At 45.7% G+C, this 20,588-nt stretch overlaps 1 protein-coding gene across 1 annotated transcript in view; it reads left to right on the top strand.

Annotated features, from left to right (window-relative positions):
* The window catches only part of nelfcd (negative elongation factor complex member C/D), a 46,535-nt gene that overhangs the window by 2,822 nt on the left and 23,125 nt on the right, over positions 1-20,588 (top strand). The window contains exons 3-7 of the mRNA XM_043710123.2: positions 8,974-9,083; positions 9,814-9,923; positions 11,684-11,791; positions 16,755-16,907; positions 17,782-17,912. Of these exons, the coding sequence (XP_043566058.1) occupies positions 8,974-9,083; positions 9,814-9,923; positions 11,684-11,791; positions 16,755-16,907; positions 17,782-17,912 (612 nt within the window). The remainder of the gene's footprint in view (positions 1-8,973; positions 9,084-9,813; positions 9,924-11,683; positions 11,792-16,754; positions 16,908-17,781; positions 17,913-20,588) is intronic.

Raw genomic sequence — 20,588 nt, forward strand, 5'->3', positions numbered from 1 at the left:
GTTTCCTCCCACAGTCGAAAGATGTGCAGGCTAGTTGAATTGGCCATGCTAAATTTCCCCATTGTATCCAGCAGTGTTTAGGCTAAGCGGATTAGCATATAGGATATGCAAGGTTGCAGGGATAGGGTAAGGGGGCATAGCTGGGTGAGATGCTGTTTGGAGGGTTGGTGTGGACTCGATGGGCTGAATGACCTATCCACACTGTAGAGATGCTATAAAACTTAATGTTGTAATGGAATTCCACCACCCCCCCACCCTCTCACAACCCCCCACCCCCCCACCCACAAGCCCCACAACTCCTGCCAATTATCTGTTGTTTCATAGGTGAGATCAGTTAACTTGGCATAGCAGTATTGAACATTTGTGCCTCAGTATTATATTAGCACTTTTATTCACTGGAGGATATGATGATAGAGTTAAAGGAAGAAGATTGGCAGAAGGCTGATGTGGACCAAATGGTTGCATTGACCAGTTAGACTGAATGACCTATTTCTGTGTTGTAAATACAATGTAAGAAGTCATTGGGGATCTCAATGAGTTTAAAACTAGAACAAGACTTCCACAGTCAAAAGGTGTGGTGCTGGAAAAGCACAGCCGGTCAGGTATCATCCGAGGAGCAGAAGAGTTGACATTTCGAACATAAGCTCTTCATCAGAAATCTTCCTCAATCCTGATGAAGAGCTTATGCTCGAAATGTCGACTCTCCTGCTCCTTGGATGCTGCCTGACTGGTTGTGCTTTTCTAGCGCCACTCTTTTTGACCCTGATCTCCAGCATCTGCAGTCCTCACTTTTCTCCTAGTTGATCAACTTCCACAGCTAGGGATGATTATAAAGCGTGCATCAACTGCCGACTATCTGCGTCACGACAAGGAGAATATACCCACTCCGGGATCTAACTTAGATGTAACACATTCCAGGTCAGGTGAAATAAAATGTTTCCTTTCACAAGTATAAATATTGAAGGTATTCTCACTCCTTTAGGTATTCCTGCATCCACAAAGGAAGTCTCTTTTTACTGTGCAAAAAAAACTGCAATGCTGTAAACCGAAAAGATGTCTGTTGTGTAGAAACTCGGAAGGTCTTGCAGCATCTGTGGAAAGAGAAGTAGAGTTAGTATTTTGAGTCCAGTATGACTCCTTTTTAAGAACTGGAGAGGTGGAACAGTGATAGGTTTTATATTGTAGAGAAAAATGGGGAGGGGCAAGTGGAGCAGAAGGGAAGGTCAGGGAAAGGTTAGAGGGTAAAGTAGGTAGGAAATCACAGGTGTCACAGAACAAAAGTTGTAAGGAGTAGCAACAGTTGTGTAGAATAGAGATAGGTCTTAGTAGCAGTTGGACAGTTCTGCTGAAAGCAAACTGAGTAAACCAGATTGTGGGGTAGGGTGGGGAGGGGCACAAAAATGGAGAACAAACTTCATGCTCTGACATTGTTGAACTGAATGTTGAATCCACAAGGCTGTAAAGTGTCTAAAAGGAAATTGAGGTGCTTCTCCTGTAGTGATAGTGGGTTTGGGTTGCTATGGAATGTTGTGTGATGGTTGTGGTGGGGTACTGTGTCTAATTGATGAGATGAAACGTGCTAGGTTTTGTCAACAAAGAGCAGGTGACTTCCAGTCCTTCCCTTGGCTGATGAATCAGTAATCCAGAATGTTGAACATGATGTGGAGAATGCTTTAAGGGTGGCGGGGTGTAGTGTGTACTCTGTTGGGGAACTTCAGTATTCAATACCAAGAGTGGTTCAAAAGCACCACTAATTACGAAACTGGTGAAGCCCTAAAGGATGTAGCTTCTAGACTGGGTCCATGGCAGGTGGTGAGGCAACTAACGAGAGGAAAGAACATACTTTACCTCATCCTCACCAATCTACCTGTTGCAAATGCATCTTCGCATGAGTTTAAGCAGAAGTGACCTCCACACAGTCCTTGTAGAGCTGAAAATGTGTTGCTGGAAAAGTGCAGCAGATCAGGCAGCATCCAAGGAGCAGGGGAATCTACGTTTCGGGCATGAGGCCTTCTTCAGGAATGAGGAAAGTGAGTCCAGCAGGCAAAGATAAAAGGTAGGGGGGAGGGGCGTTGGAAATGTGATAGGTGGAAGGAGGTTAAGGTGAGGGTGATAGGCCGGAGTGGGGGTGGGAGCGGAGAGGTCAGGAAGAAGATTGCAGGTGAGGAAGGTGGTGTTGAGTTCGAGGGTTGGGACTGAGACAAGGTGGGGGGGAGGGGAAATGATGAAACTGGAGAAATCTGAGTTCATCCCTTGTGGTTGGAGGGTTCCTAGGCGGAAGATGAGGCGCTCTTCCTCCAGCCGTCGTGTTGCTATGGTCTGGCAATGGAGGAGTCCAAGGACCTGCATGTCCTTGGTGGAGTGGGAGGGGGAGTTGAAGTGTTGAGCCACGGGGCGGTTGGTTGGTTGGTCCGGGTGTCCCAGAGGTGTTCTCTGAAACGTTCTGCAAGTAGGCGGCCTGTCTCCCCAATATAGAGGAGGCCACATCGGGTGCAGCGGATGCAATAAATGATGTGTGTGGAGGTGCAGGTGAATTTGTGGCGGATATGGAAGGATCCCTTGGGGCCTTGGAGGGAGGTGAGGGGGGAGGTGTGGGCGCAAGTTTTGCATTTCTTGCAGTTGCAGGGGAAGGTGCCGGGAGTGGAGGTTGGGTTGGTGGGGGGTGTGGACCTGACGAGGGAGTCACGGAGGGAGTGGTCTTTTCGGAACGCTGATAGGGGAGGGGAGGGAAATATATCCCTGGTGGTGGGGTCCGTTTGGAGGTGGCGGAAATGACGACGGATGATGCGATGTATATGGAGGTTGGTGGGGTGCTAGGTGAGGACCAGTGGGGTTCTGTCCTGGTGCGTAGCCCTGATCTTTGTCCCCGCCCTGATTCCCGCCCCCACGCCTAACCCCGCCCCCACTACCAGCTCCAGCCCCACACCAGGCCCTAGCTCCCAGCCCTGCCATGTTTTCACCATCCTTCCAGAACTATCCCTCTCTGAGGATGAAAGATCAGTCCTCAGCAGAGGCCTCACCTTCATCCCACTACGCTGTCGGATTAACGAGTTCAACACGCGGCGAGACAATGAGCATTTCTTCCGCCGCCTTCGCCTCCGCGCCTACTTCTTCAACCAGGATTCTCGCCCACCCTCTGACGGCCCCTTCTCCCGCCTCCAACACACCCCATCCACCTGGGCACCCTGTACTGGCCTCTTACCTGCCCTCGATCTCTTCATAGCCAACTGCCGCCGCGACATTAACTGCCTCAACCTCTCCACCCCTCTCACCCACTCCAACCTCTCATCCTCAGAACGTGCAGCCCTCCACTCCCTCCGTTCCAACCCCAACCTCACTATTAAACCGGCAGACAGGGAGGCGCGGTAGTAGTTTGGCGGACTGATCTTTACACCGCTGAGGCTAAATGCCAGCTCGCGGACACCTCCTCCTACTGCCCCCTTGACCATGACCCCACCTCCCACCACCAAACCATTATCTCCCAGACCATCCATAACCTCATCACCTCAGGGGATCTCCCATCCACCGCCTCCAACCTCATAGTCCCGCAACCCCGCACCGCCCGTTTCTACCTCCTGCCGAAAATCCACAAACCTGACTGCCCTGGCTGACCCATTGTCTCAGCCTGCTCCTGCCCCACCGAACTCATCTCTGCATACCTTGACACGGTCCTGTCCCCCTTAGTCCAAGAGCTCCCCACCTACGTTTGGGACACCACCCACGCCCTCCACCTCCTCCATGATTTTCGCTTTCCCGGTCCCCAACACCTTATCTTCACCATGGACATCCAGTCCCTGTACACCTCCATCCCCCATCACGAGGGACTCAAAGCCCTACGCTTCTTCCTTTCCTGCCGTACCAACCAGTACCCTTCCACTGACACCCTCCTTCGACTGACTGAACTGGTCCTCACTCTGAACAACTTCTCTTTCCAATCCTCCCACTTCCTCCAAACCAAAGGAGTAGCCATGGGCACCCGCATGGGCCCCACCTATGCCTGCCTCTTCGTAGGATATGTGGAACAGTCCATCTTCCGCAGCTACACTGGAACCACCCCCCACCTTTTCCTCCGCTACATAGATGACCGAATCGGCGCTGCATCGTGCTCCCACGAGGAGGTTGAACAGTTTACCAACGCCTTCCATCCCGACCTCAAATTTACCTGGACCGTCTCAGACTCCTCCCTCCCCTTCCTGGACCTCTCCATTTCTATCTCGGGTGACCGAATCAACACGGACATTTACTATAAACTGACTGACTTCCACAGCTACCTAGACTACACCTCCTCCCACGCTGCCCCCTGTAAAAATGCCATCCAGTATTCCCAATTCCTCCGCCTCCGTCGTATCTGCTCCCAGGAGGACCAATTCCACCACAGAACACACCAGATGGCCTCCTTCTTTAGAGACCGCAATTTCCCTTCCCACGTGGTTAAAGATGCACTCCAACGCATCTCGTCCACATCCCGCACCTCCGCCCTCAGACCCCACCCCTCCAACCGTAACAAGGACAGAACGCCCCTGGTGCTCACCTTCCACCCTACCAACCTTCGCATAAACCAAATCATCCGCCGACATTTCCGCCACCTCCAAACAGACCCCACCACCAGGATATATTTCCCTCCCCACCCCTTTCCGCCTTCTGCAAAGACCGTTCCCTCCGTGACTACCTGGTCAGGTCCACGCCCCCCTACAGCCCACCCTCCCATCCTGGCACTTACCCCTGCCATCGCAGGAACTGTAAAGCCTGCGCCCACACCCCCTCCCTCACCTCTATCCAAGGCCCTAAAGGAGCCTTCCACATCCATCAAAGTTTTACTTGCACATCCACTAATATCATTTATTGTATCCGTTGCTCCCGATGCGGTCTCCTCTACATTGGGGAGACTGGGCACCGCCTAGCACAGCACTTTAGGGAACATCTCCGGGACACCCGCACCAATCAACCACACCGCCCCGTGACCCAACATTTCAACTCCCCCTCCCACTCTGCTGAGGACATGGAGGTCCTGGGCCTCCTTCACCGCCGCTCCCTCACCCCCAGACGCCTGGAGGAAGAACGCCTCATCTTCCGCCTCGGAACACTTCAACCCCAGGGCATCAATGTGGACTTCAACAGTTTCCTCATTTCCCCTTCCCCCACTTCACCCTAGTTCCAAACTTCCAGCTCAGCACTGTCCCCATGACTTGTCCGGACTTGTCCTACCTGCCTATCTCCTTTTCCACCTATCCACTCCACCCTCTCCTCCCTGACCTATCACTTCCATGTCCTCCCCCACTCACCCATTGTACTCTATGCTACTTTCTCCCCACCCCCACCCTCCTCTAGCTTATCTCTCCACGATTCAGGCTCACTGCCTTTATTCCTGATGAAGGGCTTTTGCCCGAAACGTCGATTTCGCTGCTCCTTGCATGCTGCCTGAAGTGCTGTGCTCTTCCAGCACCACTAATCCAGAATCTGGTTTCCAGTATCTGTAGTCATTGTTTTTACCTCAGTTCCAACACCGAACAACCCAGATGGTCTCCTTCTTCAAAGACCGCAATTTCCCCCTAGACGTGATCGACGATGCTCTCCACAGCATCTCCTCCACATCCTACTCCTCCGCCCTTGAACTCCAACCCTCCAATCACCACCAGGTCAGAACCCCACTGGTCCTCACCTACCACCCCACCAACCTCCAGATACATCGTATCATCCGTTGTCATTTCTGCCACCTCCAAATGGACCCCACCACCAGGGATATATTTCCCTCCCCTCCCGTATCAGCGTCCTGAAAAGACCACTCCCTCCGTGACTCCCTCATCAGGTCCACACCCTCCCACTAACCCAACCTCCACTCCCGGCACGTTCCCCTGCAACCGCAAGAAATGCAAAACTTGCGCCAATGCCTCCCCCTTTACTTCCCTCCAAGGCCCCAAGGGATCCTTCCATATCCGCCACAAATTCACCTGCACCTCCACACACATCATTTACTGCATCCGCTGCACCCGATGTGGCCTCCTCTATATTGGGGAGATAGGCCGCCTACCTGCGGAACATTTCAGAGAACACCTCTGGGATACCCGGACCAACCAACCCAACCACCCCGTGGCTCAACACTTCAACTCCCCATTCCACTCCACCAAGGACATGCAGGTCCTTGGACTCCTCCATTGCCAGACCATAGCAACATGACGGCTGGAGGAAGAGCGCCTCATCTTCCGCTGAGGAACCCTCCAACCACAAGGGATGAACTCAGATTTCTCCAGTTTCCTCATTTCCCCTCCCCCCACCTTGTCTCAGTCCCAACCCTCGAACTCAACACCACCTTCCTAACCTGCAATCTTCTTCCTGACCTCTCCGCTCTCACCCCCACCCCGGCCTATCACCCTCACCTTTTCACCCTCACCTTATCACCCTCACCTTATCACCCTCACCTTATCACCCTCACCTTATCACCCTCACCTTATCGCCCTCACCTTATCGCCCTCACCTTATCGCCCTCACCTTATCGCCCTCACCTTAACCTCCTTCCACCTATCGCATTTCCAACGCCCCTCCCCCAAGTCCCTCCTCCCTACCTTTTATCTTAGCCTGCTTGGCACACTTTCCTCATTCCTGAAGAAGGGCTCATGCCCGAAACATAGATTCTCCTGCTCCTTGGATGCTGCCTGAACTGCTGCGCTTTTCCAGCAACACATTTTCAGCTCTGATCGCCAGCATCTGCAGTCCTCACTTTCTCCTACAGTCCTTGTAGAGGCAAAGTCCCATCTTTGCACTCCATAGTGTTGGGTGGCATTATCACCATGCTAAAGGGACAGACTTCGAACAGGTCTAGTAACTTGACTGGACCATCAGTAGCTGCAGAACTGTACTGCAATACAATCTACAACCTCTTGGCTGGGCATATCCCACACTCTACTTCATGGCTTCCTCCAGTGGTGCCCAGCATCTCAGATCCCAGTCTTCAGCCAGTTCGAATCACTCCACATGATGGACAGTTCTGCTGAAAGTAAACCGAGTAAACCAGATTGTGGGGTAGGGTGGGGAGGGGCACTGGGTACTTCAAGGACTATGGGCCCTGGCAACATTCTAGCAACAATACTGAGGGCCTGTGCTCCAGAACTTATCACATTGACTCTCCTGCTCCTCAGATGCTGCCTGACAGGCTGTGCTTTTCCAGCACCACACTTTTCGACTTGTACTTCTAAGGCTGTATAAGGCTCAGGTCGGACCACCTTTGGAGTATTGTGAGTAGTTTTGGGCCCCTTATCTCAGGAAGGATGTACTGGTCCTGGACCGTGTTCAGACGAGGTTCACAAGAATGGTCCCAAGAATGAAAAGCTTAACATATGAGGAAGGTTTGAGTTCTCTGGGTGTATACTTGATGGAGTTTAGAAGGATGACGGGTATCTTGCACATTCTTCCCGTGTCTGCATGGGTTTCCTCCAGGTGCTCCGGTTTCCTCCCACAAGTCCAAAGATGTGTAGATCAAGTGAATTGGCAATGCTAAATTGCCCATAGTGTTAGGTGCATTAGCCAGAGGGAAATGGGACTGGGTGGGCTACTCTTCGGAGGGTCGGTGTGGACTTGTTGGGCAGAAGGCCCTGTTTCCACACTGCCGGGAATCGAATCTAATCTAATCTAATCTAATTTCTATAACTAGAAGTGAGCTGAAGTGCCAAAGCAGCATACCATGGGACACTCGCTGTCCATTCCCAACTGCTCTGAGGAACTACTTAGTTTTTTACTTTCCTTCTAACTTTTATTTTATCCACACTGCTCCCCAATTTCAACTCGCAACATTTTCTAATACCTTGTTCTGTGATGCCTTATTAAAGGCCCAAGTACACCATATCCACCATATAGCCCACTACAACCATCCCTTTCTGTCACTTTCTCAAAACCACTTCCCAAGTTTGCCAAGCGCAGTTTTCCTTGCAGAAATTGATGTTAACAGTTTCTCATTCTTTTCTTCACCTATTTACATATTTATTTCTAAATTAAATTTTCTTCTCCTGTTTGTCTGGTCCATGATTACTTGTGTTGTGTTTTCTCTCCACTATTTTCTTAAAATAATTACTACATCTGTTGTTCTCCAGTTCTCTGGCAAGCGTTCAACTCTCAACCATCATTTCTTGAGGCTTTGCTACTTACTTAACTAAATCCAAGCCATTGGCACATAGTCCCTTTTGAAAATCAATATAGCCTTTTGGCACCTTTTTCTGATTTGACAGAAACCTTTTAATCATTTAAAGACACTTTTGATCAGTGATGTTCCCAGAAACAGCCCTTGTGATACTCACTTTCAACTGCTCTGAGATACCATCTGTTTTTCAGATTCACCGTGTCCTTCCTTCTGGCTAGTTTTCATTGAAGTTTCTAACATTCCCTTGTTCCGTACTCCCCTTCATTGTATCTTCTGTAGTTACTTTGTCAAGGGATTTCTGGGGGAAAAACGGTGGTGAGCTATTGAAAGTCTTATAGGTTTGTAGTATGCATTCCTCACCACAGTGTGGCACCAAACCTCTAACTAATGTATTGATGGAAGAATTTTAAATCCCAACATTCAAGAATGCTCATTTTGGAGATGTGACCTTGATATTGAATAGGTATAAATTTAACATTTGAAACTTCGGTTGAATTCCAATCACGACCCATCCATGCCGAGTAAAAATCAATCATTTACTATTTTTCCAGAACCTACAGAGTGATTCCTGTGGCACAGACAGCCAGTTCTGAGAAACATTTTGGTATTCCATTTATCATAATCATGCTGGGGTCTGATTATCCCTTTTCGTGAGTGACATAACTTATGGACTGCACCATATGCTTCATAGAAATATGAAACCTTTCAGAAAATAGACATAAAGTACAGGGCGGTCAGAGTGCGACTGTCATCTCCAAGATGCACCTACTAATCCTGAGCACTGACCCTGTGCGGTTTGGTTTGTGATGGTATCTGACCTTGATTACATTGTTTCATTTCTCCAGGTATTTCCAGGCAGGGGGCTCTCCAGAACATGTGATCCAGATGCTTTCTGAGAATTATACAGCAGTAGCACAGACTGTAAATCTGTTGGCAGAGTGGCTGATTCAGACAGGTAATGCCTGGCCTGCACTAGGTAATCCAACAAAGCTGAGCAAAACAAGTTGAATGTATTGAGGACAACTCGCTCAGCTCTTTTTGTGGAGGCTAGCTGTGGCTCCGAGTGTGCTGTGTTGGGCCTCGGTGCTCTCAGAAGCTGTCACTGATGTTAACAAGACATTCAGCTTCAGCCCTCCTCCACGGTTCTCTCCCATTAGAGGTGGTTTCTGGTTTTTACCTCACCCTGGTTGTGATGCATCTTGAGTTGACATTTCGGAGTGATTTTATTCTTTGGTTAGCTTTCTCTACCTTATCCAAGTGGCCATTGTTCCTCATGGGTGGCAGACCAATTGAACACAAAGGGGAAAATAGTCCACACTAATTCCCTTCTCACCCTTTGAACACGTGCAGCTTTGTGATTATGATTTGGGATCCTAATTGATTTTTACTCTCCTTAACCCATTGGAGGAGACTGAGGTGAAAGAGAGAGATCCCACCACCCACCCTCTCAGAGCTGGTAGGGATGTCCTCTGGTCTTATTCTTTTTGACTGGCTGGTCTGGATTATGAGGTCCAGGTCCTTTGATCTGGTTGAGTTGGCCTGTATCCAAAGTCTTTGGATTTTATTGAGCTGGATATTTTCTGTCAAATCTCTATATCGAGCAACGCTGAGTTGTATTGCTAAAGTACAGAGCGGCATGCCTGTTTTGTTTGTCTGAAATCTAGCGCAACTTGTATCTCTTTCAGGGGTTGAGCCATCACATGTTCAGGAGACTGTTGAAAATCATTTGAAAAATTTGCTGATCAAACACTTTGACCCTCGGAAAGCTGATTCCATATTCACAGAGGAGGGAGAGGTAACATTCTGAAGCTTTTTCAAAAGTAGGCTGTATATTTGTTGTAAATAACATATGAAAGAATGGTTCAAAGAGGGGAAAAAAACCACAAGGGACACTTTGCATCAGTTGGTGAATCTGAATTGTATGGTACGGTTTTAAGGCTTTATCTAAATATAGATGCTCCCAGCTCTGCCATTTTGTGTGTGGCCACAGAGGAGTTCCTAGTTAAATTGCATCATTTCACCCAACTGTTCTCAATCATTCCATGTATTTAAGCTTGTGCGATAGCTTCAGCTCATTAAATGGGCACTTGTCTTCAGCACAGACGGTACAGGAATCCAGGACTTTGCATCACTGGAAGTGAAGTAATTTAATTGATGTTAAGATTAGGAAGTGGATTAACAAAAATATTCCTGACATGTTTTCCAATATGGCAAAGATTAAAGTTTGTGAGAAGATTTGTAGCTCGGGTGCTCGTTGTTGTGGTTCTGTTCGCCGAGCTGGGAGTTTGTGTTGCAGAAGTTTCGTCCCCTGTCTAGGTGACATCCTCAGTGCTTGGGAGCCTCCTGTGAAGCGCTTCACAGGAGGCTCCCAAGCACTGAGGATGTCACCTAGACAGGGGACGAAACGTCTGCAACACAAATTCCCAGCTCGGCGAACAGAACCACAACAATGGCAAAGATTAATCTAAATTTATATGGCTTTCTGACAAAAAGGTATTTTCTAATGCTGAGAGATTTCTGTGTAGGATCACTATTATTTGTTCGCTTCCTCTGCCATTTATTATAAAAGATTGCTCTCAAGTGTAGCTTTCACCTGAGGTAGATTGGGTGAACAGGGAGCTCAAGCATAATTCAGTCTCATTGTAAAGTCATACGATGTATTTCCATTCTTAGTCCTTTCGTTCATATTTGTAATAGAATTTGCCTATTTAAACTTTGTGTGTTGTAATTTCATGCTGCTGGAAAAGGTGAGGGTGTAGTACCTCCCTTGGTGAAATAGTGTAATTTGGCAGGTTTATTTGATAAGCTATTTCTTATACTTCAAGAATTTGAATACTGCAGCACAAAATGATGTGAATCAGCCAATCAATGCTCTTGAATCTTCCACTGGTGTTATTTAGACTAAGCCTGAAAAGTACTGTGTCACCGGAGTATGTAATGGCAATGTAGAAGATCAAATGCCATCAATTTTGGCTGCTGTAATCCATCTGAGCATGTGCAGATGCACCCATGATTTCACATCATCAGGAAGTGATTTACGAACAAGGATCAAGAGTAGGCCACTCAGCCCGTCGAGGCATGCTCTGCTGGTCTGATTTTAACCTTAACTCTACATTATTGCACACCCCACAATAATCTTTCATCCCCATGGTAATCACAAATTTATTTATCTCTGCCTGAAAAAATATTTAAAGGTGGACAGATTTTTTAATTAGTGAGGGAATCAATGGCTATGGGAAAAGATAGGAATGTGCAATCGAGGATTTTCAGACCAGCCATGATCTCATTGAATGATGGAACAGACTCATTAGGCCGAATATCCTACTTCTGTTTCTTCCACCATAATTTTAAAGGACTTACTTGGCTGCATTTTGGACATCTTAAGGTTGTGCTATATATTTCAAATTTCCACTCCTCCCGTGTTGAGTTTGAGCAGCCAAGCATGTCCTATTTGATAGTCCACTTGACCTGGCTTCTGATAGTCATTTAAGCAGAGTGACGCATGGCTGATTTGCATTGAATGGCTTAACTCTCAAGAATTTCTTTTTGTTTCAGACCCCAGCCTGGTTAGAGCAGATGATTGCTCATGTGACTTGGAGAGACCTCTTCTATAAACTAGCTGAAGCTCACCCTGACTGTTTGATGCTGAACTTTACAGTTAAGGTACAGGCGTTCTTGTATTGATGTTCATACTATATAAACACAGCAACAATGCATCAATGTTTGTTCCCTCAATTACTCTTTGTAGTAGTGAATTCTACTTTCAAACCATGGTCTGGGTAAAGAGGTTCCTCCTGACTGACTTATGCTTATTAGTGATTCTATTTTATCTACAGCCCTAGTTTTTGACTACCCTAAGTGTAAACATAGAGACATAAAAATTAGGAGTAGGTGTAGCCAACTCCTCTGTAATAACTGTTTCCCTGAGGCCTACAAGGCATAAGTGAGGAGTGTGATGGAATTTGTCCCCTTGCCTCAATGAATGTAGCTCCCATAACACTCAAGAATCCAGACACTGTCTGAGACAAAACAGCCGACCTGATTGGCACCACATACAGAAACATTGACTCTCTCCACTGCTGGTGCACAGTAGCAGCAGTATACAGCATAGAAATTCACCAAGGCTGTTTAGACACTCCTTCCAAAACGTAAGACCACAATCAGTTTGAACAACAGGGATGGCAGGTACATGGGAACACCACCCCTGCAAGTTTCCTCCAAAACACTCACCATCCTCACTTGGAAATGTTTTGCTCGTTCCTTCAGTGTCATTGGACCGAAATCCTGGAATTCCTCCTCCAGCATCATTTCATGTCTACCTACATCAAGTGGACTGCTGCAGTTCAAGAAGGAATCTCATCACCACCATCTCAAGAGCAATGATGTCTGGTCAATATCTATTGACCTAGCCAGCGATGATTACATCCATTGATACATTTTTAAAAAGTACGAGGTTAGATAGAGAGTAAAATTCCATCTATGCTATTATGTCACCACTTCCAGGATAGGTACAGCACAGGTTTAGATACAGAGCAAAGCTTCTTCTGCACTGTCCCCCACAAACATTCACAGACCTGGTACAGCACAGAGTTAAATACAAAATAAAGTTTCCTCTACATTAACTCATCAGTGCTCCCAGGGTAGGTATAGCACCAGGTTAGATACAGCTAGAGTCATAGAGATGTACAGCATGGAAACAGACCCTTCAGTCAAACTCGTCCATACCGACCAGATATACCAACCTAATCTAGTCCCATTTGCTAGCACTTGGCCCATATTCCTCTAAACCCTTCCTATTCTTATACCCATCCAGATGCCTTTTAAATGTTACAATTTTACCAGCCTCCACCACTTCCTCTGGCAGCTCATTCCATACACGCACCTCCCTCTGCATGAAAAAATTGCCCCTTACATCCCTTTTATATCTTTTCCTTCTCACCCTAAACTTATGTCCTTTAGTTCTGGACTCTCCCATCCCAGGGTAAAGACCTGTCTATTCACCCTATCCATGCCCCTCATGATTTTATAAACCTCTATAAGGTCACCCCTCAGCCTTCCACGCTCCAGGGAAAACAGTCCCAGCGTATTCAGCCTCTCCCTATAGTTCAAATCTTTCAAACCTAGCCACATCCTTGCCATTAAGTGTATAGGTCCTGCTAAAATTTGTTTTCCCAAAATGTAGCCCCTCGCATTTATCTAAATTAAACTTCATCTGCCACTCCTCAGCCCATTGTCCCATTTCCCCACATCCCTTAAGAACCTTGATCAAGATCCTGTCATAATCTGAGGTAATCTTCTTTGCTGTCCATTACACCTGCAATTTAGGTGTCATCTGCAGATTTACTAACTATGTCTCTTATGCTCACATCAAATCATTTATATAAATGACTAAAAGTAGTGGACCCAGCACAGATCAGTATGTAGATTGTCCAACCAGAGGGGAGGCCATATTGGGTTTGGTACTTGGTAACGAACCGGGACAAGTGATGGGCTTGTTAGTGGGTGAACATTTTGGTGATGGTGACCACAATTCTGTGACGTTCACCTTGGTTATGGAGAGAGATAGGTGCGTGCAACAGGGTAGGTTTTACAATTGGAGGAAGGGTAAATACGATGCTGTAAGACAGGATCTGAGGAGCATAAGTTGGGAGCATAGGCTGTCAGGGAAGGATGTCGTGGAAATGTGGAACTTTTTCAAGGAACAGATACGATGTGTCCTTGATATGTATGTACCTGTCAGGCAGGAAAGAGATGGTCGTGTGAGGGAACCTTGGTTGATGAGGGAGGTTGAATGTCTTGTAAAGAGGAAGAAGGAGGCTTACATCAGGTTGAGGAAACAAGGTTCAGACAAGCGTTGGAGGGATACAGGATAGCCAGGAGAGAGCTGAAGAAAGGGATTAGGAGAGCTAAGAGAGGGCATGAAAAATCTTTGGCGGATAGGATCAAGGATAACCCCAAGGCATTTTATGCGTATGTGAGAAACATGAGAATGACGAGAACGAGGGTAGGTCCGATCAAGGACAGTAGTGGGAGACTGTGTATTGAGTCGGAAGAGATAGGAGAGGTCTTGAATGAGTACTTTTCTTCGGTATTTACAAACGAGAGGGACCGTATTGTTGAAGAGGAGTGTGTGAAACGGACTCGTAAGCTAGAAGAGATACTTGTTAGGAAGGAAGATGTGTTGGGCATTTTGAACAACTTGAGGATAGACAAGTCCCCCGGGCCTGACGGAATATATCCTAGGGTTATGTGGGAAGCAAGAGAGGAAATTGCAGAGCCGTTGGCAATGATCTTTTCGTCTTCACTGTCAAGGGGGGTGGTACCAGGGGACTGGAGAGTGGCGAATGTTGTGCCCCTGTTCAAAAAAGGGAATAGGGATAACCCTGGGAATTACAGGCCAGTTAGTCTTACTTCGGTGGTAGGCAAAGTAATGGGAAGGGTACTGAGGGATAGGATTTATGAGTATCTGGAAAGACACTGCTTGATTAGGGACAGCCAGCACGGATTTGTGAGGGGTAGGTCTTGCCTTACAAGTCTTATTGAATTCTTTGAGGAGGTGACCAAGCATGTGGATGAGGGTAGAGCAGTGGATGTAGTGTACATGGATTTTAGTAAGGCATTTGATAAGGTTCCCCATGGTAGGCTTATGCGGAAAGTCAGGAGGCATGGGATAGAGGGAAATTTGGCCAGTTGGATAGAAAACTGGCTAACCGGTCGAAGTCAGAGAGTGGTGGTAGATGGTAAATATTCAGCCTGGAGCCCAGTTACAAGTGGAGTTCCGCAGGGATCAGTTCTGGGTCCTCTGCTATTTGTAATTTTTATTAATGACTTGGAAGAGGGAGTCGAAGGGTGGGTCAGTAAATTTGCAGATGATACGAAGATTGGTGGAGTTGTGGATAGTGAGGAGGGCTGTTGTCGGCTGCAAAGATACTTAGATATGATGCAGAGCTGGGCTGAGGAGTGGCAGATGGAGTTCAACCCTGTCAAGTGTGAGGTTGTCCACTTTGGAAGGACAAATAAGAATGCGGAATACAGGGTTAACGGTAGGGTTCTTAGTAAGGTGGAGTTGCAGAGGGATCTTGGGGTCTATGTTCATAGATCTTTGAAAGTTGCCACTCAGGTGGATAGAGCTTGTAAGAAGGCCTATGGTGTATTAGTGTTCACTAGCAGAGGGATTGAATTCAAGAGTCGTGAAGTGATGTTGCAGCTGTACAGGACCTTAGTTAGGCCACATTTGGAGTACTGTGCGCAGTTCTGGTCGTCTCACTTTAGGAAAGATGTGGAAGCTTTGGAGAGGGTGCAGAGAAGATTTACCAGGATGTTGCCTGGAATGGAGAATAGGTCGTACGAGGATAGGTTGAGAGTGCTAGGCCTTTTCTCATTGGAACGGTGAAGGATGAGGGGTGACTTGATAGAGGTTTATAAGATGATCAGAGGAATAGATTGAGTAGACAGTCAGAAACTTTTTCCCCGGGTACAACAGAGGGGACATAAATTTAAGGTGAAGGGTGGAAGGTATAGGGGAGATGTCAGGGGTGGGTTCTTTACCCAGAGAGTGGTGGGGACATGGAATGCGCTGCCTGTGGGAGTGGCAGAGTCAGAATCATTGGCGACCTTTAAGCGGCAATTGGATAGGTACATGGATGGGTGTTTAAGCTAGGACAAATGTTCGGCACAACATTGTGGGCCGAAGGGCCTGTTCTGTGCTGTATTGTTCTATGTTCTAGATTCTTGTGGCACTGCTCTGGTCACAGGCCTCCAGTCTGAAAAACAATCCTCCACCACTACGCTCTGTCTTCTACTTGGAGCCAGTCCTGTATCCAAATGGCTAGTTCTCCCTGTATTCCATGATATCTTTTGAAATATCTGATCAGTATGGCTTAGCCCCATGCTCAAATGAGCATTGTAACATCTTTATTTAATACACAAATTATCCTGAACTGGATAAATAACTAAGACTGGTTTGTAGATGTCTTTTGTATCAAAGGTATGTTGAAAGTGTTAAATTCAGGTCTGTTTTTCATGGAAATGTTCAATCTTTCTGACCTCAGATTCAAAACTCAGGTTTCAAGGGTTTGGGGAGAATGTAGAAGCATTGCCAAGTGTGATACAGCACGATAAGGGTTGACCCTCCACTTTTGCCTTTCGGCCAATCTCTTTCATGCAGTAGTCGGAGTACTTGTAGCCTGCCTCAGCACCCATATGATTGGAATGGTGAGATAAGCCTTCCAGAGTTTCCATTGATATTCCTATTATCCACTGATTCCTGATGTTAATGAAACGATGTCAAGTGAAGACATAATTGAGCTCAGCTTTTCCGTGACATCAGGATAGCCAGCTGAAATTCACTGTCTTGTCAGACAAGTGGAGAGTGGCAACTTGAAAGGGAAAGAGAACACTTGCTTGAAATGTAGCCCAGCAAGAGAAAGTTAATTTGGTAGAGGAGGTTGAGGAAGGAATTTGTATCAAAGTTTTTATTTTGTTTAATCCTAGGATTACAGGAATGGTTTGGTCTAAATTTATTGCTGCTGTAGCTAGCTGCTAGTCACCAGATCATCCCAGATTAGAGTGGGACGACTGACTGATGTCTGATGGTCTTCGCTGCTGTCTCTTTGTCTCACTACAGCTGATCTCAGATGCTGGATACCAGGGTGAAATAACCAGTGTGTCAACAGCCTGTCAGCAGTTGGAAGTTTTTTCCCGTGTTCTCCGCACCTCGCTTGCCACGCTCATTGATGGAGGTGAAGAACATCTGGAGAAAAACCTGCCTGAGTTTGCAGTGAGTGTAACAGCTAATGGATGTTGTTTACAGTTATGGTCTTCAGAAATTGGGAGCAATGACAGTGGAATCTCTCTTACACCAAATTTTTTAAAAAGTGGATATGTGATCATTTTGAAAGATCATGTCATAAACAGCAAGAAGAATGATTCAGTCCTTTTCTCCTCAGTGGTAACCTTTGCAGATACTCAGCACCAGTGAAGTATCTCACCAACCTTCACTTTAAAATATCTTGCTGAACTGCTGAGGTCACACATGTTTCCTTTTGTTGACCTTCTACATATTCACCAAATGTAATTATCTCCTCCCCCTGAGACGTACAGACTAACTCTCAGACTGGTCCTTATTGAAGAAAAGTTAAGAACTTTTTCAAATGATGTCTGTTTGGACTGCTAGCATAGCTTGAGGTTTCTTTTCAGCTCTGTTGACTTCCAAAGTCAAAACTACCCTTCAGCTGGTGCAAATCTTTTCCTCTGGCCATCTGTCTCTGTAGCTCATAAAGTTTCTATTTAGTGAACACCCCAGTAAATTATCTTATTATGTAACTTATCTAGTTATTGAGCTTAAGTCACATGATTTCATGGGACACTATCTTTAGCTCAGTGTTCCAAATGACTTTCTAACCCTCTTTAAAGAGTGGATCTTTGTAGCATTGAAAACCAAAACCTGTTTACATCTACTTTGAAAGGCAAGTTCCGAAATAGTAATACACCATTATAAAGCTTCATCTCACTCATAGCATCTTGTGTAGGCAACTATTCTTCATGAATGAGCTTTGTTATTATAAGCAGGCTGTTTGCAGCGAGCTCAGGATTAACATAGAGCCTCTTGTGTAATGGATATGCATGAATCCTGTGCTTTGTGATTTCTTCAGAAAATGGTGTGTCATGGAGAGCACACATACCTTTATGCTCAGTCCATAATGTCTGTCCTGGCCCAGGAGGAACAAGGTGGAGCAGCTGTCCGACGAATTGCGCAGGAAGTTCAGAGATATGCACATGAGAAGTAAGTACATTAGAAGTCCCAAAGACTTTTATTCTTCAAATATGTGCTGAAAATTCTTTCCTCACTGATTTTCTGTTCCATTATTCCTAAAGTGCTAAGGATAAAGTTAGATGGGCACAAGTTAGCTTGCATTCCTTACATCACACAGCTATAGGTGATATGAGATCATGGACAGTGTGTCCAATTTCTGTTCAATATTCCTTTAATATCACTGTCATAGAGCAATAGAGCATGCTTTAAGCGATAGGTCATTTAGCTCTTTGAGCCTGTTACCCATTCAGTGCAATCACAGCAGATCTGCACAGTAGCTCCAAATACTCATCTTTTCCCCACATCCCTTAAGAACTTTGACAAAATTTATCAATCTCAGATTTAAAATTAACAATTTACTCAGCATCAGTTGTTATCTGCAGAAGAAAAATTCAAAAACTTATACTGCTCTTTGTGTGTAGATGTGTTTCGTAATTTTACTCCTGAGAAGTCTGGCTCTAATTTTTAGATTATGGCATCTAGTCTTCAACTCCCCAACTAGTAGAAATAGTTTCTCTTAAAAAACCTCAATGCTGTACCTCCCTTTGTTACAGCAAAGTTACCACATCTGTAGTTTGTACAATAAAAGTCAGAAAATTTTGGAATTACTCAGCGGATCTAGCGTTATCAGGAGAGAGAAACAGAGTTCGTGTTTTAGGTTGTTGACCTTTCAGTCCATGGATGTTGCTTGACCTGCTGAGTATTTCCAGCATTTTCAGTTTTTATTGCAGATTTACAACCAGAAGTATTTTGCTGTTGCATTAGGGCTTACTTTCTATAATCACTCCTCAAACCTAAATCTTAGAAGCCAGGCATGAATGCAATCATTCTGCATTTCACTTCCTTCAGGCCAGAAATCAGTGATGCCCAGAACCACACTCAGTATTCCAGGTGAGACTTAAATAGAGTTTTGTATCCCTGAATCATTACTTCCACTGTTTTATATTCTAGATATCAAGGTAATGAATACATAAGCCTATTTAATTATTTTTTCTTTCTGCTTTGACATTTTGATGATCTATGTACCTAGACTCCACATATTTTCAGACCTCCGCTATTTTTTTTTTGGGTTGTGAGTATTTACTGCACAGCCCCAATTTCCCTTGAGAACAGTTTAGAGTCAACCATGTTGCTAGGTGCGTGGAGTGACATGTGAACTTTGGTAAAGATGACAGATTGTGTTCGCTAAAGGATCTTAGAAAACCGAGATGTGTTGTTACAATAATCGACAATCGTTCCAGATTTATTCATTGAAGTTAAATCCTACAGGCTACTCTAATAGGATTTGAAACCTTTCCAGAGCATTAGCCCAGGTCTGTCCACCATCCTTCCCACCCATCCACTGCACCCTCCCCACCGACCTATCACAATTAACCCCCACCTGCATCACCTATCACCTTCCCACCTACCTTCCAGCCAGCTCCAACCCCCCACCTCCATTCATCTCTCATCTCCCTTCCCCCTCCATATCGCTGATGAAGAGTTATACTCAAAACGTCGACTCTCTTCGGATGCTGTCTGATCTGCTGTGCTTTTCCAGCACCATCTTTTTTGAATCTGACTCTCCAGCATCTGCAGCCCTCACTTTCTCCTAGTCTCTGAATTACATGTCCAGTGACATTGCCACCAAACCGTTATTTCTTCCTGGTGTGGCATTTTACCATTTAGAAGGTGCAGTGTGTCCTTAGGTCTAAAGTGGATACCTTACATTTCCTACACTGAAATTCATTTGCCATAGTTCAGCTCACTTACTTCATCTATTAATACCTCTCTATTTTACAATTCCAGCTATCAAAGTGTCAGCAGGAAATTTTGATCTGTGATTTTCTATCCTGTCAGTTGGGTCATAAATTATGTGGATATAGTTGAGTCCTCAACACAGATCCTTGTGGAATCATGCTAGTCACTTGCTTCCAATTAGGATAACAGGCAAGAATGCTTTCTCTCTGTTTCCTTCCACTCAGTCGTTTTTCCAACCATGTCAATAACTTGTCTTTACAACCAAGAATTACAGCTTTAGCTAGCAGTCTTTTATGAGGCATATTATCAAATGCCCCCTCATAAGACCAAATGAATAATATCCATAGACATTCCCCTGGCAACTATTTTAGTTACCTCTTCAAAAAGTTGTCAGTTTTGTCAACTACTGTTTAGATTTCCTTTGGGCTCAGAAGTTTTAAGGTGTTCAGTCACTAAGGTTAATTATAAAACAAACAATTTTCTGATGATAGCAGTGCTAGTAACTGACTTATAATTCCCTGCTTTCCATCTCTTGACTTTCAGCCATTCGAGATTGATAAATAATGATAAAGCATGGGGATCATAACAGTCAAACCTTTTCCCCATGTTCCACTGCTATAGTGCACTCTAAGGTGAGACCATCTGTATCAATGGCCTAGGGTCACCCAGTCCCTGGCGGTGACCCCTGAACTGCCTGGTGCCAGCCAGTGTTACATGGATTGGTGCTTGTTACCTTCTGCTTGCATAGTAGGCTTCCACTAGAATTGCAGATGAACTGATGGAGGTATTTCTGTGAGTCACTTAAATTGAGAAGCAATCAAATGGGAATGAGTAGTATATTGAAACCTGCACTCATTCTTTTGCTTTTCCTCTCTCTTGGGTTCCTTTTCTCTGGGTTACTGAGTT

Source organism: Chiloscyllium plagiosum, unplaced genomic scaffold (genome assembly GCF_037043375.1).
Source record: "Chiloscyllium plagiosum isolate Xiang-an unplaced genomic scaffold, Cpla_swu_hap1 HiC_scaffold_15, whole genome shotgun sequence".
NCBI classification, from domain to species: domain Eukaryota; kingdom Metazoa; phylum Chordata; class Chondrichthyes; order Orectolobiformes; family Hemiscylliidae; genus Chiloscyllium; species Chiloscyllium plagiosum.